At 40.7% G+C, this 23,225-nt stretch overlaps 1 protein-coding gene across 1 annotated transcript in view; it reads left to right on the top strand.

Annotated features, from left to right (window-relative positions):
• Positions 1 to 23,225, top strand: part of LOC122788982 (minichromosome maintenance complex binding protein) — a 1,363,580-nt gene that overhangs the window by 78,361 nt on the left and 1,261,994 nt on the right. The window contains exon 4 of the mRNA XM_044056074.1: positions 6,348 to 6,488. Within this exon, the coding sequence (XP_043912009.1) occupies positions 6,348 to 6,488 (141 nt within the window). The remainder of the gene's footprint in view (positions 1 to 6,347; positions 6,489 to 23,225) is intronic.

Genomic DNA, 23,225 nt, shown 5'->3' on the forward strand with positions numbered 1-23,225 from the left:
GTATAAAAATACTTGTCATATTACTATAGCTCCAGATTTCAGGCATTTCTTCAAGTTAACAGTATTCTGCATTACCGGTTGGTCAATCCACTGTTCTAAGGATATTTGCAAAGTGTCTTGCTCCAGTGATAGTCGATTGCAGGGTATTCTCATAGATTTCCTTTAGAAGACCATCTTTTTTTTTTTTTTTTATCTTTGCAGAGTCTTTTTCAAAGTGTTTGGAATCTCTTACTTGGGTGAGAGAGTTCCTACACACACACACACTGGGTATCCAAGATAGCATACAAAAGTCTAACTCCTTACAGTATTTTTTTCTGGGGTGTCTCCTGCATGCCTCAGTTTGGAAAGAGTATTTTTCTTCCACAACAAAAGATAGAACTGTATCAGCCCAGGAATTTATCGTATCTAGGATTCTCATGATTACTCTGGCAAGACTCGACATGAGAAAAATTGCTGGTAACTAAAATCTGTATTCCCAACTTCCTCAATCCATGACATTCCAGTTTCCAGTTTGGGAGTTTGTGAGAAGGGAAATTTATTTGGTGGAGACACCAATTTTATCAGAATCTAAGCTTTCAATTTTTTTTCCTTTCCAGCTCCAGTACAATCTGACAAATTCCTCAGACTTTTGCTTGGGGAGCAATGTTTGAGGGTAGAAGTGCTGGGTCTTTAGAACAGAGAAGGTATACCAAAACACGGATGAAAAAGTTGTTTGCATTCAAATGCCCTCAACACTGTTAGTTGTGTATGGTCCTTGAGACCATTACAGGTGTTTGCAGACCACACCACAATGATGTGGTTGGATTCTATCCACTATGAAGACCTAGCCATAGTAGCCTGAGATACAGAATTTCCTCACAATCTCCTTCTACATCAACTTGCATATCATTGGAACTAAAGTTTGTCAAGCTGAGCAGGACCAGGATAGCCCCTCCCAAATGGAAATGGAATCGAGGGTCGTCAGGAATTGAAAAAAGAATTACAGAGCCAGCAGACAGTGACAGGTTTATTAATATAAATAGGAGAACACAACAGACTGGTTTCGGCTGTAAGTTTATCAAGCCTTCATCAGTGCAGTAAATTACAGTTGCAAACCTTCTCCTTTTATAGTATGTCACCACTAGAGGCTGAATAAGTGAATTACTTCAATTAATCCATTCCATTAAAAATATTCATTAAGTCCTGGTGAAAATAAAACACCCAGTTTGATTATCCATTTTTCTTTGTAAAACAATTGATGCCAGCCTGATTTATTATTTCTATTGCCCTGTATTTTATCAATAATCGTGAAACTAAAGACTGCATTATGATGTTTCTCAGTGTGTTTATATAGAATGTTAGTTGGTTTCTTAACCCTGATGTCACTTGGGTGTTCTGATATTCTAAATTTGACTCGTCTTGAGGTCTGTCCCACATAGAAAGCAGAGCAGCTACAAGTGGCCATATAAATACACCAATCTGACAATTTGCAAAAAAATGAAATATTAAACACTTGCCCAGTGTTTATGCTAGTAAATTATCGAGTCTTCAACATCCTCTTACAGTGGGTACAGTGACTGCAGGGAAAACATCCCTTCAAAACCCCACCTATTAATGTTGTCTTTGTTAGGTTCATATCCGTTTTATGCACATGTTTATAATGACTCGTGTATGAGCCAAGATTTTTGCCCCTTATGAAAGAAAAATGTCATCCAAAATCTCACATAACCTGGTATCGGCTAATAAGATATTCCACTGCCTGCGGACACTGAGTAGGGCATCCATATTCCTACCATAAGTGATGACCAATCTAATTTGTGAATAATTGTCTGTTTTGTCCCTGTACTGAAGTAGGTTGTGCCTATCCTGATTGGATGCCCAGTGTTTAGCTTGATAGATATCCCCTCTCTTGTAGCCCCTCTTCCTAAGTCTCATGGCTAAATCTTCCTCATAAGAAGTGGCTGCATCTGAATATATCCTTTTAATACCTAGAAACTGTGACTTTGGAATGTTTCTGCATATGTGAGGAGGATGAAAGTTGGTAGCATGGAGTAAGGAGTTGAACTGGGGGTGTTTGCGATAAACCTCAGATGTTAATGTATGGTCAACACTTCTGGTTACTAACACGTCCAGAAAGGTAGTTCTGTCCATGTCGAAAGTAGCTGTAAACTGAATCCCCCATTTATAATCATTCAAAAATTCAACAAACTCCTGAAGATATTCTATGTCTGACCTCCATACTAACCAGCAATCATCCAAATGTCAGTCTTGTCTATGTAGATGTCTATGTAGATGTTATGAGACCTATCATAAATTAGCTGTTCCTCAATATAGGCCGTGAAGAGATCGGCATATATTGGGGCAAAGGAGGCTGCCCCATGGCAGTTCCTTTGATATGTAGGTAGCAATTGTTTTGAAAGTAGAAAAATTTGTAGTCAAAACATGCTCTGTCAAACAGAGTAAAAAAAGCATTAAAGCCCGGTTGGTACAATTTGGGCTTAATTAGCCAATATTCCAAAGCCTCCAAACCTGCCCAATGGGGAATGTTCATGTATAATGCAAAAACATCCAATGTACACATAAGCCAGCCTGCCTCCAACTGCATTTCAGAAATAACCTTGAGGAATTGAGTGGTGTCTTGGATTCTTGCCCTAACGCATTTTAACAAGGGTTTAAGGTGTAGTCAGGAACTGAGATAAAGGTTCAGTAATCGAACCTTTACCAGAGACAATTGGTCTACCTGGTAGGTTTTGTAGAGATCTATTTTGGGTAAGAAATATATATATATTGGCTGGAAGGGTCACAAACTGTTAAATGGTGAAGTGTGTTGTCTGTTATAATACCCTCTTCCTTTGCAGAGTTCAAGAAACACTCTATTCGCTTCTTGAAGCCGGAAGCTGGTTCACATACTATGTGTATAATAACGATTGTCAGAAAGTTGTCTCATTGCTTCCATATTATATTGGGACTAGTCCTGTACAACTATAGCCCCACCTTTGTCTGCTGGCAATATTACCAATTCATGATTGGCACCCAATTCCTGTATGATATCCATCTCATTTCTCAAATTGGATTATGCACGATATTCCCTGTAGTTGAAATGTAGATCTTTGAGAATTGAATTTTGAAATATTACTACATTGGGATGCATGAGTGGAATGAACTTGGATTTGTGATATCTAAACCCATGTTGCGATTCCGAATCGGATGCTGTTTGGAAAAAAAGTTTCAGGTTAAGCGATCTACAAAAAAAAAAGAGATCAAATAGGTCTATTTACCTGCGCACTCGACACCCAGTTGGCAAATTTCTGCTCCAGGAATCCATGCAAGAAGGCCTGGAAGACAGAAGCCTTTTCTTCCCCTTGGACAGCAAAGTGCCTATATTTTCTTCCACCCTTTCCAGTATTATCTAGGGCAATTCTAAAGATTCAGAAGGACTCTTCAGACATAATTGTGGCGACTCCCTTCTGGCCCAGGAAACAGTGGCTCTCCTTTTTATTGGAAATGGCTGAGGGCAGTTACCACAAGCTTCCTTATAGACTGCACCTACTCACACTAGCAAGGAGTGTTTGGTACATGTTGATCCTAAACAACGGCAACTAACTGCCTGGGTGATGAATCTTAATACATTGTTAGACCCCCCCCCTTTTTATGTGCAGCAGGTATTAAGAGGCAAGAGCACTTGCCACTAAAAAAAATAGTAAATGGGGGGAAAAGATTTTCTTGGTGCCAAGACAAGAACAAGTTTCAGGGCTAATGTTTCTCTGGCTCTACATTTGTGAGTTACTGTTCTTTCTTACACCTCCATTAAGGTTCATTTGCTGGCTATTTCAGCATATCTGCCCATGGATCCTCCCCTTTCAATGCAATCTTATGTGAAAATGATTTTGAAAGGGGGTGTAGCATACCAAGCCTCCTAGAAAGTAGGTGGCTCCCGTTTTGGATGCTAATTTTGTCTTTGAAAAGCTTGACACTTGTTCTGTTTGAGCCAGCTCATTAGGCTTTCTTGAGGTACTTAACATAGAAAACAGTGCTTCACTTTGCTTTGATCTCTCTACGAGTGCTTTGATCTCTCTACGAGTACCACAGTTGCATGCCCTTATGGTGAATCAGCCTTCTCATTTTTCATGAAGACCAGGTCTTCTTAAGAACTAATAGCATGTGTAAATGATCCAAGTTGGCTTTGGGCCAAGCTGTCCATATTCCTCTCGTACCAGAACCTAAATTAAGGAGAAAAGGCACTCCATACCTTGGCAGTACCTGAGTTGTCTTTGAACAGTCTTCAGTGAAAAAAATCTTGTTAGGAGGTTATATCAGCTGTTTTTTATGCAGGTAGGAATGAAGGATAACTTGTGTCCAAGCAGACAATTTCAAAAGTGATGGTCTTGTGCTATTATCTTTTTTATATCCACCACAACAAGAAAGTTCAACAGGATCAGGCCTTGGCTTTGTGTGGATTTTTGGAAATTGCTGGATTCAAGAAGTTTATTCTAGAAGCAGCAACTTGGTCCTGTATGTATACATTTACAGAGTATTACATACTGGATTCTTTTTCCACTTCTGGGGCAGGCTTTGCTAGGGTCATTCTCCAGGGGCGCCTTAATTCTCATCCTTCCTCTTACTAGTCGTCCTAAGAGGTAGTAATCTACCCATATATCTATGGTTACTGTAGCAGTAATCAGTGTAATGAACACAGTATAGTTTTGTAAATAAACTAAACTTACCATAATAGATGGATGTTAAGCCACTGCTGCAGTAGCTGCTACCTTCCTCCATTCCCCTTATTTTTTAAATATGTTTTTGTTGCCAGTGCGGGCTTTTAATTTTGCTTTCCAAGATTGATCTTTTCAAGGTTCCTAGCCTCTTTGTCTCTCAGTTGCCATGACAGCTTTGAAAGGCTTGGCACCCAAACTACTCTTCTGCTCATCTCAAATTGAATAATAGTTTGAGCTTGTGGAAAGTCCCTTTAAGTTTTGGAACGTGGTAGGCTGTTATGTCCTGTGCAGGACATAACCCAAATAACTAAGGTTACTGCAGCAGTGATCATTTTAACATCTACTGTTAAGCTGACGTAACACAACTGTACTTTCTCCCACCTTGTTGGCTCAAAACTCTAGATCAGATACCCTGGAAGATTAGTTATTACTCTTTGAAGCACTAGTTGTCCAAGACTGTCTTTATATTGAAGGCCAGGAGCCAAATAGGAAATTTATTTGGCAGAGAGAAAAGTATCCTCGATATGTAATGCAAGAGGGGAGGACCCGATAGCTACGGAAGCAGAGGAACCATTATCCTGCAGTGTTAAGTTATGACATACTGCGTTTGTCAGTACTTCACTACGATCTATCTTTCAGCTGTACCTGAATGCCTACCCGTGGACCCATATCTCATTTCCAGAAGAATCCTAAAATCAGTTTCGAAAAAGGGTTCACCATTTCTGGCCCCCACAATGTCGGTAGTACCCTTGGACCTGACTTATGCCATAGAAACTGACTCTTCCTCCATTTGAACCTGCAGGTTCACCTCACTTGCGTTTTTTTTATCATGGGAGACTGTATCTTTGGTTGTGATCACTCCAGCCAGGGGGGTGCCGAACACATAAGCCCTATTTTGGTTTTCCAGTCTGGGTTGTATTAACCAACTTGTCCCTCACTTATGCTAAAGGTACAGACATTTTTTGGTTTTGAATCAGGCTATCCATATTCCAGTGTTTTTTTCCAAAAATACAGAACAAATGTTACTATGTGGGTGGGTAAAAGGGGTACAGAAAAACTGTACAGCTATCTGTGGCCTTTGCAAAGAGCAAGAATGGCTTATCCATAACCGCATTGCTGCAGTCCAGTTTTCCCCATTCTCCTGCCCTTCAGATTTGGCGCATACCATACTGCTGTGGGTTGCAGATTGTCCCTTTCCCCTTTTTTCTTCTCAGTTTTCTTTTGCTTGTCTTAATCTCCTTCCATGTCAGAGGTATGATCTCCTTAACACAGAATAGTTAGGGAAAGCTGTTAAGTTCAGGCTGGACACACGACTGGCTCTGCTGCAGAGAGACCTAAAATTATCATAATGTTTTATTTGTTTACCATTTGTTGACCAGGGTGGACCATTTTCAGGTTCAACCTAGGAAAAGTGAGTACAAAGTAGTGCATGAAGTGTTGTAGGGTACAGATGAAGAGTACAAAAACATCATAACCTACAAGTTTAAAAATAGGAATGTATTATCCAAGTGCATTAAATTCTGTTGCAAAGTTATTGTAGGTTATAGTGACAGAATGATTAAATAGGTAATACAGCTGTATTTCTCTTTTTCAAATCCATTGTTTGAAACCTTATTGCACTTTTTTTTTTCTTCCTCCTCTACCATTCTCCAGGTGCCTTCCTTAAATAATGTCCCACTACATTACTTGAAACCCAACAGTCTGGTGAAGTTCCGTTGTATGGTTCAGGATATGTTTGATCCAGAGTTTTATATGGGAGTGTATGAGACTGTTGATCCAGTTACCAAACAATCGGTAAGTGGCATTTTTATATCTTATGCTCACAGAATGATGAGGTATAAGAATGAGGTATAAGAACAACTATGGACAGTATTGAGAAATTACATTTACCACCTACATTTCCAGGCCAATGTAATGGAAGTTTTTGTTCTTTCAGAAGACATGTTTTCTGCATTGTAAACACAATATGCAAATCATTCTTATACTGAAACCGTTCTTATTTTTATTTAATTTTAGGGACAACTGTTCCAAAAGTCTTAGTGCAGCAGTTTCAGGGGGAAAATATCTCTGCAGTAACTCCATGCCACGTCTCCTAATAACATATCTGACTTGCAAATCCCTTTTCTTTCCATGCACCATTTTTGCCCCTACAACCTTAAGCCATCCTTGTGCCTTCAAAGTCGCAAACACATTTTTCTCCACTAGTTCACCTTAAATGCACATATCAACTTGAATCTCCAGCTCCATTATGGTGAAAATGCATCTAATTTACTAGCCCAGTTTAGCGTGGAGGATCTAATATTTTTCTCATCTGGCACTACATCTTTCTTCCACTCTAAGTGCCTGAAGCCACCTGGCTGTAGCGAACTTGCTGACCCATGTTCTTCACCCTTTCATGCTTCCCATAGTTCTGACTGTGTCTGTAGCCAGGAATAGCCTACAGTCCTCTACTGGACTGCCTCTAACCTACTTAACTCTTGGACTCAACGTTTACATCTTCAGACATGATTTAATGACATCTAAGAATAAGAATAAAACAAAACAGCCTCTCCTAGCATTCCTTCAGTGAGCTCCTCTGGTATATCTGGATGATGATTTTTTGGATTGTGGCTGAAAAGGGTCTTAACAGCAGTCCACCATACATCTCAACCTGGAAACACCAAAAATCTGGACAAAGGCCAATGTAGGTACAACTGGCCAAAAAAATCTGTATGCAGAATAACGTATAATTTGCATACATAATTGTGACCCCCTCCACTTCAAATGGATTTGTGGGATATCAACATTCAAATGCAAATTGAAGAACAGACAAAATATTAAATGCAAAATATAACCAGCATAATAGTGCTTTATTTATATTAACATTTGAAGTTGTGTAAAACTAAAATTCAAATTTATTTTATAAAAGTAAAATTAACTGCTTCTATGCTAATACTAAACACAACATGATATAACTAGAACAAAACAGTTTTATAGAAGCTTATTGTTAATTTAAACAAAGATGCAACTTTCTTTACATCTTGCAGCTTTACCCCATACATATCCTGCTGCTCAGAAGTATTGCTGAAGGATGTGAACTATGGTTTGGAAAAAAATAATATAACCTTTCCAATAAGGTGATCAACCTCCTTCTGTAACTGTCATGTTGTATTGGTACCATTGCTTGTTACAAATATGCTTGAAGACGTGTGTACTAATATTTCTGTTCTCCAGCAATCTTTTCCAAGATGGATAACATGGGTATTGTCTTGGCACAGACTTGACATGGTAGTCATAAATGTCACAAACTACATACATTTTGGAAAAAAATGAATACAGATTTTTCTTTTTCTTTTTGGACAATGCCTTTCTCATTTCACATATTTGACACAGGCATCAAATTCATGGCACTGATTAAAGTTACCTAAGAACTAGAATATAATACGACTTAAAAAGACTAACACAGCCAAGTAATATCAACCAACAGAAGTAAGTGTCCAGGAACCTTAAAACAGATAAAATATACATTACTCCAACAGCCATGTTCTCTCTAGCTTCCTCAGTCCTCCTCCCTGTACTACTCTGCTGTTGCTGAACAGTTGTAAACCTTTAAAAAGTATGTTCCATGTATTCCAAACACCTTGCCACAAAATAATCAGACTTGTTCTAAATGGACTTTCCCTACACAGTGTAGCATCTGAAGAGCAAACAAAAAAGGTAATCTTTAAACAGATTTAACTTAGTCTTTCAACTTTTCCCGGTTAGGGGTCCTCACAGTGGAACTCCGGTCCACTCATGATTGGCAGTGGAATGTTAAGTTGTCAATCTCGCCTTCATTCTTGCTGGATGGGTTTGGAGCCAATCCTCGACTCTGACTCGGCACTTGCTAAGCTCGAGAGCTAATTTTACCAGCTCGAGGCAACCCTATATCCCATGATGCAAGGTGGAGACTATCCAGATCTCGTTTGCCGCTTTGCTAACGAGGTGCCTTTTTTACCAGCTCCTGGTAAGTTTCTAAATATAAGACTTTAGTCTAACCCCTTTAATTTTTCATATCTATAGTTGTTTTTCGTTAACCTTAACGCTTACTTTAACCCTATTCCCGTTAGTGTTCCCTTTTTTTCCCCAAGTTATTTATCCCCTTTCCCTAGCGTAGGCCTTAGGCCTTCCCCTTCCTAAATTTTTTCCTGTCAGGGATTGTTTATGTCTGACTGTGTTGTTATTCCTGTTTAGTTTAAATTTTTGGATTGGGTGTTTTTTTTTTTTTTTTTTGTGTGTGTGTGTTGGTGTTTTGTTTTTGACAACTTGTGTTTCCTCGACACAGCTATGTCGAAGGACACAAAGGTCTCAGGCTTCAAGAAGTGTGACTCGTGCTGTCAGAAGATGTCTCTGACAGACTGTCACACTTCTTGTGTTTACTGCCTGAGACCTCTGCACCTGCAGGACTCTTGTGCTATCTGTCATGCCTTCAGCCCAAGAGTCCTGCAGGAGCACAGAAATAAATTGATATTAAGGGGCTTATTAAAGGCTGAGAGCTCCCCGACTAAGTCGGCGCCGGGGAAGCCCTCGAAACCTACCAAGCCTTCGGCTGAAAGTTCCAAGTCGTCTGCCTCTGGTTTATCTTCACCAGTGTCGATCGGCTCCGGCCGGAGCCGATCCTTCCATTATAGCAGTCACCGTATCGGCTCCATCCGGCGCCGATACTGCCCAATCTGGACATTCAGTGTCTGCTCCGGTTGGAGCCGATGTATCCTCGGCTCCTTTGGCTCCATCGATCTGTAAAAAGAGATCTCGATCCCCCTCACAGTGTATACGTTCGGCTCCGAGATCACCCTTGCTCTCGGAGCGGAGCCATGGCAGCCGTTCTTCTCGGTCGTCCAGGCTGTCTGATCACGACCTCGAGAGAGTGGTGAGTAGACTATTAAAGTCTCAGGCATTGGCCCAAATGCTCCATAGCCCATCTCAACAGACTGTAGCTATTTCACATCCACCAAACATTCCTCCTTCGACTCTCTTACAGAGCTCGGAGCCGGAGCTCCTCGGAACCGTGACCATTGTAGCTTCGGAGCCGATACCACCCCTTTCGGCTCCGTCGTCCTCTGCTCCGATTTCCTCCTTGAGGCCTTCATTGGAGGGATCCGGGCGTCTGGTCTCTCTCATCGGCTCCGAGGGGGCGAGTGGCATTGGACCCTTGTCCGACTCGGTTATCCCTCTCGGGGCTTCGGCGTTGGTGAGCTTAGCCCCGACATCTGCCTCGGAGCCTTCCCTCTCGGTGAGGCCTGGAGTTCCTATCTCTTCGGAGCGGGAACCTTCTGGTCTCTCTGACGGGGGAGCCTTCGAGGTGATGAGTGTACTAGCCCCTGGGCTTAGTCAACGGACAGTTCCATCAGCTCCTCCCACTACAGTGCCTGCTGATGTCTCTTCCCACTCTCTTGCTCCTGGACCCAGAGATCTAACGCCTCAGGTTTCCCCATTGGGAATATCTTCCTCTTCCGAGGCTTCTCCTGATCAGTCAGGTGAACCTCTGCGTAAGAGGACATGTAAGAGGAAACATCTAGACTTACCGAGTCTATTACATCTGATACTGACCTGGATGAGTCGGAGGGATCCCCAAGGTCCTCCTCTGAGGATGTCTCTTTCTCAGACATCCTTGAACTCCTTAAGCAGAGGGGAACTGGCCCTCCCTTAATCCTTCCGAGGACGAGTCAGTATACCTGGAGGCGTTCGGATCTCGACCCTCCACCTCCTGGGTGTCTCCGCCTTTTGACCCTCTTATGGATGTAGTGGCACGGAAGGCGTGGATGGCTCCGGATTCGGTGGAACCCATTCCTAGGAGGCCTTCACAATTCATTACGGCCCCACCAGATAGACAATATTTGACAAAGGGTGTCCCAGTTGATGCCATGGTGGTGGCTGCTGCCACCAAGAAGGAACTAGCTGATCTTTTAGTACCTGTCCATCCTCCTAACAAGGATTCTAGGACTATGGACAGGTACAGCAAGCGGATTTTTTCTTCAGCGACTTTTTGCCATGAGATCGCTGAACTACTTGTGCCACTTCACCCGCCTTCAAAGAGATGTTCTTGAAGAGTTGGGAGAAGTTTTACAGGATCCGTCAGCTGCTGGGTCTCAGGATAAGATTAGCTCACAGCTAGGAATCCTTAACTCCATTGTTAACTTCTCTATGCGGCTCATTTCTTATGCAGCCGATGGAGTGAGTAGGGCCGCAGGCACAGGAGTCACTTTAAGGCATCAGTCCTGGATGCGGCTTTGTAATTTTGCAGACCCCTTCAAGGCGTCCTTCACAAACTCCCCTTTTGATGGTTCGACCTTGTTCGGACCTCAAGTGAAAGGCACTTTGACTAGATGCGAACAAGATGGCAAGACTGTTTCTGCCGTAGGAGTCCGTTTCTCCACCCCTTCAAGACCTTACCCCAAAGGACAGAAGGGAGGGAAAATGTGGTTCCGCAAATCTCAAGGAGTCACGCCTGATGCACGAAGTCAGTTTACCCCAAGAGGCAGAGAGGGTAACAATAATAGACGCCACCCTAGGGGCAGAGGGGGTCCGCAGAATCAGGGTAGCAGAGAGCCTCTTTCTGACAAACCCTTCCAGCATCCCTGAGATGTTGCCCACCTTCGGAGGCAGTCGGGGGAAGATTATCGCTGTACCCAATAGCCTGGCTTTCCCTTTCTCAAGACAAATGGGTACAGTTGATTATATGAGAGGGTTACAAAATTCCCTTTATTCAAACCCCAATTCAACAAAAGGGAACCCTTCCAGACGTTCCACCCAGTCTAAGGGAACTAGCAGTACTAGAAATATCAAAACTGCTAGCAAAAAGAGCCATCCAGCCAGTCCCAGCGGACCAAATAGGATCCGGAATCTACTCAAGGTTCTTTTTAGTTCCAAAAAAGACAGGGGACTGGAGACCAATATTAGATCTGAGCAAACTAAACAAGTTTGTAAAGAAATCAAGATTCCGGATGGTCACGCTTCAGTCCATTCTACCCTTTCTGGGCAAGGACAATTGGATGTGCTTGATAGATCTTCAGGATGCGTACTATCACATAAAAATTCACAGACGCTCCAGAAGATTTCTCCGCTTTCGGCTGGGGACCAGTCACTTCCAATTCGGAGCCCTGCCCTTTGGACTCACTACAACCCCCAGAGTGTTCACCAAATGTATGGCAGCAGTTACGGCTCACCTGAGACATCAAGGATTCCAGATGTTTCCATATCTAGACAACTGGCTCCTCACTGCCACCACCAGGCATCAACTTCTCCAAGCCAGAGATTACACCATTCACATTTGCAGAGGGCTAGGGATTTCTATAAATTTCGAAAAATCTGCCTTGTCGCCTTGTCAATCTATTACTTTTATAGGCGCAAAATTGGACACCGTACAACTTTCAGCAAAGTTAACAGACCAAAGGATCTTGGACATTTCAAAGTCACGTCCAGGTGATTCTTCTCAGCAACAAAATTCAGGCCAGATTTGCTCTGAAAATATTGGGTCTTATGGTGGCCGCCATAACACTTCTTCCCTTTGCCCGCTTCTACATGCATCTTCTACAATGGATGCTATTCGCCCAATGGTCTTTTCAACAACTGCCCATGAGTCACAAGATCATAGTAACTCCAACTTGCAAAAGGCATTTGACCTGGTGGATATCTTCCCCTGAAGTCCATCAGGGCAGACCCTTTGTTCCTCCTGCCCCAGTTGCCACGGTTACATCGGACGCCTCCCTGATCAGGTGGGGGGGGGCATTATCAGGGCAGAATGGTCCATGGCACTTGGCAACCTTTCAAATGCCATCTGCACATAAATGTCCTGGAGATGAGAGCGGTGCTTTTAATGTTGCAAGCCCTCAACGACTCTCTTCCCCTGGGAACTATTGCAGTCCAAACGGACAAAATGTCCGTAGTGTGGTATATCAACAAACAGGGCGGAACCAAGTCCTATCCACTGTGTCGAGAGGCTCTCAGACTTTGGCAATGGGCAATCTCTTCTCAGCGGTTTCTGATAGCAACGCATATCCCCGGGAAATCCAACATCATAGAGGACAGATTGAGCAGAGCTATTCTCATGCCTCACGAGTGGTCTCTCAAACAATCGGTGACGGAAGAGATTTTTCAGAAGTGGGGCCTTCCTTGCTGCAACCTTTTCGCTACACCTCAAAACAGCAAATGCCCAGACTTCTTCTCTCTCTTCCCCCTTCCAGGCCATCCCCCCAGAGACGCTCTAACCCAAGATTGGCACCGGGGACTTCTTTATGCCTTTCCCCCCTTTCCGCTGATACCTCAACTAATTCAGAAAGCAACCGCCTTGAGAGCCAAGTTGATTCTCATTGCCCCTTATTGGCCTTGACAGATATGGTTTCCGTTCCTACATCGTTATCTCTTGGTACAGCCATGGCATCTGGACCCGGTTCCAGATCTTCTGACCCACCAGTCGGGGCAGCTGCACCAATCCATACCTTCTCTCAACCTCACTGCTTGGTTGCTCCACTTCCATCCTTAACCAGGCTTCCTATGATTTCTAATCCCGTCCGGGATATCATAGTAGCTTCCCTAAAATCTTCTACCAGAAAGATTTACACTAGTAAATGGCGACGTTTCTCCTTCTGGGCAGAAGTTAGGAACATAGACCCCTATACTGCTCCGATTCATTCGGTCTTGGACTTCCTAGCTGAGATTTTTCATTCGGGATCCTCTTCTCCACAGTAAAAGTTCAGCTGGCAGCCATTTCGAATTTTCATATAGGCCTTTTGGACCACGACATTATGTCACACAAACTTTGCAAGGCATTCCTTCAAGGTATCTTTTTACTTATCTCTCCGATTAGAGACCCCCCCCACCACAGTGGGATCTAAATTTAATTTTAACATCCTTGATTCTTCCCCCTTTCGAACCTGCAGCTGCCTGTTCTTTGAAATTTCTTTCTTGGAAGACACTTTTTCTAGTCGCCATTACTTCTGCCAGGAGAGTATCTGAGCTTCATGCTCTCTGCATTCGTCCTCCCTATTTAATCTTCCACAAAGATAGGGTATCTCTAAGGACTAATCCGTCTTTCTTACCAAAAGTGGCATCGCAGGCGAACCTAAATCAATCCATTGATCTTCCAGTGTTTTTCCCGAATTATTCTGATAGAGTGGAGCAAAAGTTACATTGTCTTGATGTTCACCGCCAGCTCAGATATTATCTGGACAAAAATAAACTTTTTAGGAAATCTGATCAACTGTTTCTATCCTATGCAGAGAACAGGAAAGGCCTTCCAGTTTCCAAGGTGACTTTATCTAGATGGCTGTCTTCTGTGATTACTTACATTTATCAGCTCAGAGGCAAAGAGTTGATTTCTAAGTCAAAAGCCCATTCTACCAGAGCTCTAGCTACATCGACAGCTTTTCAAGCTAGACTTCCAATAGACACTATTTGTGCAGCAGCCACATGGGCCTCTCCTCATACCTTTGTTTCGCATTACAAATTAGACTTGGCTTCCAGAGACGGAGCGAATTTTGGTTCCACCGTTCTCAAGAGTCTGTTCCATTGAGCCACCCAGGATAGAGGTGCTAGGGACGCGGTCCCATCCAGCAAGAATGAAGGCGAGATTGAAAACTTTAACATTAAGAAGTTATGTACCTACCATAACGTTCCATGTTAGTTGTCTTCTCTCGCCTTCTTTCTTGCGTCACGCCCTCCATCCCCCTAGCCTGGTCAGACCGAGAAGATTATGCATCTTCTATTAAGAGGTTTTATTCCTTTTCTAGCTATTCAGCTTCTAGTGTCACTAGATTAGGTTGATCCTTTCTAGAGAATTATGATGTTATTTAGTATTGTTACTTTTTCTTCCTCCTCTACAGTTGGAAGAATATATTACTATTTCCTTAGCTACCAAACGAGATCTGGGTAGTCTCTGCCTTGCATCATGGGATATAGGGTTGCCTCGAGCTGGTAAAATTAGCTCTCGAGCTTAGCAAGTGCAGAGTCGGAGCAGAGGATCGGCTCCGAACCTATCCAGCAAGAAAGAAGGCGAGAGAAGACATCTAACATGGAACGTTATGGTAGGTACATAACTTCTTATTTTACGGTGCCGAGTTGCCAGCCCGACGCCCAACCTTCAACGAAGGCACGCCCATTCATGCTCGCACCTACCTACATGTCTTTAAGATCACTCGACCGTGGTGGAGGACATGCAGACTCCACACAGAAGGTGCTCCAGCCGAGAATCGAATGGGAGAACCTCTTGCTGTAAGGCAACAATGCTAACCGCTGCACCACCGGGGCTAGTATTTTCCCATATTATCCGAACACAACACTTTTCCTGAATAAATGCCCTGCTGTTGCCATGTTGGTCAGATATAAAGTGAGTAATCAACATTAAATTCATTAGATACTATTTAGCTACATGTCCAGCAATCCAACAATAGATTTGGGGACGCAATACATTCTGTCCATGTGTTTAAAACTTGAAAACGCTTCATCTGACAGCACACACTTGCCCATCCATCTTTCAGTTGAAGACTATTGTCACTGTCAGTCATATACACACCGTTCACATATCTGTCGGAAACGGAATACAAAGATTATTATTTTCTCCTTGCTTAGCCCATACTTTCATACACGTTAGAATCCTGCATGTTTTGATATCAGATCAAGATGACCACAAACTTTGCAGATAATAGTTTACCTTGCTACCATGGTGATTCTATTGTGCTACATAATATGTGATGATTTAGAAGGTTTAACACTGCAGGAACATTCCGGCACAGTTCGTCACTTCGACTCTGGAGTTTTTCTGCATAAGTAAGTATTAAGCAGCAGAGTGATAGCAGATTGCAATGCAGGAAATCTCGGAACACTAAAGGATAATGACAAGGGTGTTGTTGGTTCTGTATTATAAAAGTGTGAGTAAAGTGCTCTAGTCTTCTCTTCCTGTCCTGAAGTGCTTATAATAACGCATCCTTCTTTGAGTCCAAAGTCAGGATGGCAATGTTACAGCAATAAAGAAACAACTGCCACATCCTTGACTCTGTTTGTACAAACTCTCAGATGTTCGTGTTAGTAAACTAAATGTTGAGGGCAATTAAGTTACAGAAACACAAGTAAAAATTTATTGCTGATAGACACAGGAAACAGTTTTAAACGCATCTTGGCCAAAACTCTGCAACAATTTTTTCTGACTAACGAGGGAAGAGGTGCCAAAACCACATCAAAACCACAGCCAATCATAACTTGAGGAAATACTTAAGAAACAGGAAACTGAACCACACGATGAGTACAGGAAGGTCTCCAGCCAGCCTCACTGCTTGTGACATGCATCTTGATAAAAAATGTACCACAGCTATAAACACCTGCATCCTTGTCAAAGGTACATATCATAAAGTAATTGTCAAAGACCCAAAGTCAGAGAAATTAAATATTTCTGTAATTCATTTTGAAACCTAACATAACAGTACGTTTTGCATTAACATGCATTTTCTGGAGAATCAAACAAGTGAAATTCTAACATCTGACATTGACTGATCTCAGTCCTCGGCGATTTACCGGAAAAATCAAAGGTTTTACAAGTAACAGGGTAAGAAACAGGCTGTAAAATCAGAGACTGCTCACAGCTGAGAAGTGTGAAATCAAAGCTTCATGAGGGAGAGGGATTGTATCCTTTTTCAAGCTTTACTCCACTTCCATTATTTTGTTCATTTTCACAAAATGCAGCATAGAAATACCGAAACACAGCATACAACACCTCTGAAGACCATCCTATCCCTGAGAATAAAATTTATTGTGATTCTGAGAGGTTCTTAATCTTAAGTGTGAATTTATAAACGGGAGTTTTTTTTATAATAAAATTTTGGGTCGTTGCACCTTTAATTATATTGTCAGTACCCAACAAATATTCCTGTTCAGAAGTTCAGTAAAACAGACTGCAAACTTGCATCTCGAATTTAATCCGTTACATCATAACTGCCCCCTTTACCAGGAATGACCATGTTTTCGAAGTATTGGACTAATTTATTACTACCCCAGGTGAACTTTTTGCTTTAGATGTACCTTGATTTCTTGGATTACCTGTATAAATATAAAACCTTTCACGTTTTAGTATGGACTTGGTGCTTGTTTTCAGGTATTTAATTTCATGGTGTATAGGTTGATAGGACCCTTCTCATTGCTGGGGTTGACAAACTGAGTTCCGCTCAATGCATCATGCCCTTTCTGCAGCTGTGCTAGGCTCTGTGTGTAGACTTTCTGTAGCTCTCCTGCTGTAACTTTACTCTGACTGATCTGATAAATTGACAAGATCCTTACTGTCTGCTCTCAGCAGGGGACCAGACGTACCAGTGTACCTAGATTGCCTGTGTTTGTAGGATCTGTGTTCAGTCTCCAGGTCCGGTTACAAGGTGGTGCTGAATGAGTGGGTCCCTGCTGTCATTACAATTAGGAGTCTAGGTGTTTGTATCACCGCCTAATACAATACAAGGTAGTAAAATAGGTGTCCATATTTAAATCAGTTAACTAAAAATTCTGTTCATGGCGAGTCTGTAATTGTAGAATCTGAGTTGTAATGGAAAAATGAGCAGCAGGATGCAGTGCCTCATACTATAAAAGAAAGCCAAAGATGTGCAATGCTTGCCTTAAGCTAAATGCTAGAGAAACTTTTTCTCTGCCAGATGACTAACACCATGGGAGGTATTGGTTTGGTAGACTGGCAGTGCAATACCAGCTTCATAAATGAATGCCAATACTGTATTTGTGGCCACTGTAATGCACCTTGCGATTTAACTAACAAACTGCTTTTTAAATTATTAGCAACCAGTTTTACATATTTTTTAACTTTCTTGGAGAAGACGTGTGTTTTTAATGGGTTCCCGGAGACCTAGCTACAGTTCTGGGTAAAGGTTCAAAATCTGTGACATTTATTAATTAAATATTACTCCTAATTCCTCTAAAATATTTAAGGAATAATGGGTATTGTATACATATGCATTTTCTAAACTATGTCTAGCACTGCTCACTGGCTGTAATTAATACTGTATCAGAAAATCCCATATTTTACAAGAAACGCTGCAATAACTTAATGGTAACATTGGTACTGTAATGCACTGTATGGAAACAAAATCAGGATTTCAAAGGGCCAATCGGGAATTCGTGGCACCCTATTATTTTGATCCCAAAACCGGAAAATACAGAGGAATTGTGTACAGTCCTCCCAAATAGTAAGCAAATGATGGGGTTGTGGGGAGTTGAGTAGCTGAATGCTAGTGCATTGTACTGGCTGCAGCCTCTCTACCACCATCTGCTTCCATTTTGTTTCACATTTTCCTTCAAAATGCTCCTATGAAAGTGAAAAAGTCGCATCTATTTCAGTTCTCCCAAAAGCACTAGTGTGGTCTGCTTAACTTATCTCCAGCCACTCCTCGTTCCGTTTCTCAATCTTTTTACATGGCACTGTAATGCTCAACTGTCTAGATTTTTGGACTGTTCCTCATAAAATTTGTTTTTCTGGCAAACTGACAGTTTCAGACTTTATATATCCATCAGACCATGCATCCCAATGCAAGACCTGTTATTTTAGCAACTTTCTATACAGAACCAACTGATACTGCCAACATCCTGGCAGATAGGTTCAGTGCTAACTTTACCCCTCTCTCACCCCCTAAAGAACTCATCTCTGTACCGGAAGAATGCAAAGTTCCTTTAATCATGGGTGCACAGGTAAAAAATACTCCAAAGCCAAGAACACAGCATCCATGGGATCTGACAACATCCCAGGCTGCATTCTACACGAACTATAGAACGAACTGGCACCCCACCTAAGTACCTTGTTCAATCATAGCCTCACCTCAGGCTTTGTGCTCACTGAATGGCACACAGCAATGGTTATCCCACTCCACAAAGGGGAGCCACCACAGACCCCGGGAACTATCGCACCATTAGCCTGATGAGCCTGGTATGCAAGGCTATTGAACGCATCATCATGGAACTTATAAACAATGACATTGGTAATCTCCAAACTCTGGACCCTACACAGTTTGGGTTTGTAAAAGGCAGATAATGTCTCCTAAACCTGATGGACTTCTTTGAAGTGATCACCAAAGCTGTAGATGTAGGTAAGGTGGTTCGCACAGCCTATCTAGATCTCGCCAAGGCATTCAACACCATCCCCCCACTCTCTGGAATTATAAACTCACTAAAATACATATAAATTCCTATGTCACAAGATGGGTTGCCAACTGGCTCACTGACAGAACCCACACTGTGAAGGTAGCAGACTCTAAATCCAACTTCAGACAAGTGGTGAGCCACAAGGTTCAGTCCTGGGTCCTCTCCTGTTTATCTACTTCTCTGAAGTACAGGCTAATACAGAAGGTCTTTGGCTAACAAAGTTCGCAGATGACTGCAAACTAGGAGCATAATCAAAACTCCTAACTATGTGGACATCTACAAAAGGGCCTCACTGAGACAGATGCCTGGTGTCAAAGCCATGGCCTCAAGCTCAATGCCAAAAAGTGCATTGTCATCCCTTTTGGTAAAAACTCTGTACCCATGAACTACCACATAGGCGGTAGTCTACATAACATCGAAAGTGTGATAAGAGACCTTGGGACACAGGTGGACAGTAGTCTCTCCTTTGGTAATCACATCGGCACAGTAGTCAGGAAATCCTTCTACGTGGCACACCTAATCACAAAAGTTTTCTCATCCAGGAAAAAAGAGGTAGTTTCCCTCTACTCATCACTCATTAGACCCATTATAGAGTACAACGCCCCTTTTGGTATGTACCTCACAAGACCTCTACAACAACTGGAAAGGCTGCAGAAATACTTTCCAAAGAGGATTACTGGCCTCAAACAGATGCCCTAAGCAGACAGTCTCAAAAAAACTCCAGCTTTACTCCATCACATATTGCCTACTCGGAGGCGATCTCTGCCTAACGTACAAAGCTATGTCAAACCCAGAGCTGTTGGACATGCTCCACTTAAAGAAATCCCAATCCCCCTGAGCTACATGCTCTAGGGACCTAAACCTCGTTACCACAATAAACAGAACATGCTGGAGGGATAAATTCCTGTCCCAGAGACTTCCCATACTCTCAAACAAACTACCTGTCTATATCAAACAAAGCTCCTCATTAGCACTCTTAAAGAAATATCTTTGACTGGATGGGAGATAGGAAATTCACCGTGGGGATCACTTCTGTGGCTCTGCTCGACAGGGGCACAGGAAAATAATATTCTTGGGTGATGAAAGCCAGGGTACCATTTGGCTAGGCTTATATAGGCCCTAGGGCCAATAACCTTGTACCTACCTATGAACCTATTTAAAATTTGTCTCTCTCTTGGGGTTTGGCCTAGATTTCTTGGGATAAGTTGTTGAGAGGTATGCATAGCACCTTTGCCCTTTCTTCTGTTCAGCTATGCTGATTGGGGGGTTACCTCTATGTACACTTTTTGGACCATAATTTCTATTTGCTTTTGGGAACTGAAATGCTCTTTTTCAGTGGATACCTGGTGGAAAAGGGATAGAAATGCATTTTTGACTATTCAAAATAAAAATAGTCAACAAACCTTCTTTACAAGTGTCAGATTAAGGAAATACATGTTTACAAGATGTTTAGTATGTTCACTATGGGGTACTATACAAATGTATTAACAGTTAGGATTGCATACTTCAAACTGTAGGTGTGGTACAGTTGCCTAATTTATTAGTTGCCAGGTGATATTTTAGGGTGGATTTGGATTATTCAGGTGATTGTAGAAGCCTGAAGTGGTTTCCAAGTTTTTCATGCCTTGGAAATGGAGACAGAGAGAATAGCAAGCCACCATAATAATGTATTAGATTTATTAGCAAATCTTAGTTTATAAGTTCTGAGAATCTTGAGGTTGTAGTTGGTAAATGCCATCGGATAAGATTTGATAGTGATGGTATTTATAAGTGGATGGTGAAGTGTTTTTTTGTGCTGTGAGTAGCTGGGCGAGGGTGATGTCTTGACGTTAAGACAGTTAAGGGTATTGAGCACCACACAAAGATGGGAATGGTTTAAAAGACTGCAGGCAAGTTTGCTAAATTTCCGAAACAGACGCAACGTTGCAATAATAAACTACTACTGCGCTATCTTCTCTCTGCAACTAAAGCAAGAGGAAACTTAGAGCAGTTTCGCTGAAAAGCTGTTTTAAACTTTAATAAACAAAATCAACTATCACTAAAATGATAAAATGAAAACTTTTCGTATATGTAACAACAATGAGAGTTGAGCGCTTTCACCTACTACAGTTAGGCTTCATCAGAACTAATTTGCCATACATTCCTGTCATTTATATAACTTCTTTGGTGCCATAAATCTTTCGTACTTTTAGTCATATACCCCCTTTTTTACTACCAAAAATTTACCCTATGCAACACTATACATTGATGTATTTATATTGTATGTTTTGCATACATTGAATAATATGGTTGATAAAAATGAACAATAAATAAATATAACTGAAATGATAAAATAATAACTAAAATAATAAAAATAATAATGATAATAATAATGTTGGGACAACCAGCCTAAAACATTCATTGGTCTGTTAGTTAACTATTCAAACACATAACTTAAAAATACATTAATATAATATATGCATAATACATGAATGCAATACATGTATAATAATATTAATTTATATTGGGACAAACAGCCTTCAAAAACATATCTTGAATCATTCATAAATGTACTTCATTTGATAAATGTACTTTGTTTTAAAAATACTATATTGTATCACTTACAAATTCATCTATTTTACATACTACTGTCTAATTATATTTGATGAGTGGACTTTATATGTGTGTGTAAATATAAATTTATATATTATTAATTAAATACATTAACTAAATTTATCAAAAATAAATACTTATCATTTGTATAAATTCCTATTGAATTTAAAAAGTTTTATAAAATTTTTTGTTAAAAATTTTTTTTTAAATATCCCTAAAAAATAGCTTTCTCTAGTAGTTACTTGTTTCGATAATTTTCCCTGAAAAAAATTTGCTCCAAAAAATGTATATTAATTTAAAAAATTATTTTTTTAAAAGTGTTTTTTTAAATGAATTTGTTTTCTTTAAAACTATTTGGTGATATTTTTATAATAATAGTGGTTTAAGTGCTATAGTGTCATTCAGACCTGGTTCAGTGGCTGCATCCGTGTATAATTGCCACCAGATTTCTTTAACTTAAAATATCCTTTCTATTTCCTCCTCTTATATTATTCTTTACATGTTCCAATATCCCAAATTTGAAACTGTGCTCCTCACCACTTTTATCCACGTGTCTATATAAGGCATTGTTGATACCTTTTCTCCTTATGCAATATACATGGTCGTAAATCCTCTTTAAGTGCTCTCTCTGTTTTTCCTATGTAATATGCTGTACATTTTGAACATTTCGCCATATAAATCACATATGATGTGTTAGTTACCTTTAGCTAACTTAATAACAGTTTTATTGATGTTATCGAGAATCACCTCAGTTTCTTCTGTTAATAACCTACACAGTTTACAATTACCACACGTGGTGGTAGCCCTAAAATTCCATTCTCTTGCCTTTCTGTCATTAGTCATATTCCCTGTTTCTAATATTTTTTTTCAAATTAGGAGTCATTTTGTACACAACTAAAGGTTTTTCTCCCAATATTCCCACCAAGCTGTTTATTTTGAATATCTGCCAATGGTTTTCTATAATTTTCTTTATCCTATTGACATGCGGAGTGTATGGAAGTATACAAGCTCTTTCATATTTATTGACCTTCATATTCTTCTCTCCTACTTGTTTGTTTTTCCCTGTTGCTAATTTAGATTCACCTAATAGTGGAATATATTTTGTACCCCATTGTTTAATGACATATTGTTTAGCATCCTCCATCATTTTTCCATCATATTTCCTTTCCTTAAAAAGTTGTTACATATTCCAATTCTGTTAACATTTCTTCATATCTTGACATCATCTTTGCTACTCTGATGCATTGGCCCTTGTATATATTATACAAAAGCTTCTTAGGATGATTGCTGGTGTATTGCAAATAATCATTTGAGAATGTACTCTTTCGATATATGTTAGATTTGAAACCTTTTTCATCATGGGATACTAGGGTGTCAAGATATGCTATTCCATTCCTGCTCATTGTATGAGTAAATTTCAGAAAATCACTACTATTATTAATAAAAGCAATAAACTTGTTGAAATCTTCTATACTTCCTTTCCATAAAATATAAATGTCATCCAGAAATCTTGTGTAATGTATGACATTTTGGAAAAGATTGTTTTTAAATAACACATCATCCTCCCAGTTTAGCATTACCAAATTAGCAAAAATTGGAGCACTTGCAGAACCCATTGCAACTCCTTTGTTCTGCCTAAAATACTCCCCTTCAAATAAAACATAATTGTGTTCCAAGAGTAATGACACACATTCCATAATTAGACATGTTTTATCCCAATCTAAATTTGTATATCTCCTTATACTATTACAAAACATGTCTAATCCCTGATTTTTAGGGATACACAAAAACAAGTCTATG

The sequence above is a fragment of the Protopterus annectens genome, chromosome 14.part0 (assembly GCF_019279795.1).
Source record: "Protopterus annectens isolate FY-2018-M chromosome 14.part0, PAN1.0, whole genome shotgun sequence".
In the NCBI taxonomy this organism is placed as follows: Eukaryota; Metazoa; Chordata; order Ceratodontiformes; family Protopteridae; genus Protopterus; species Protopterus annectens.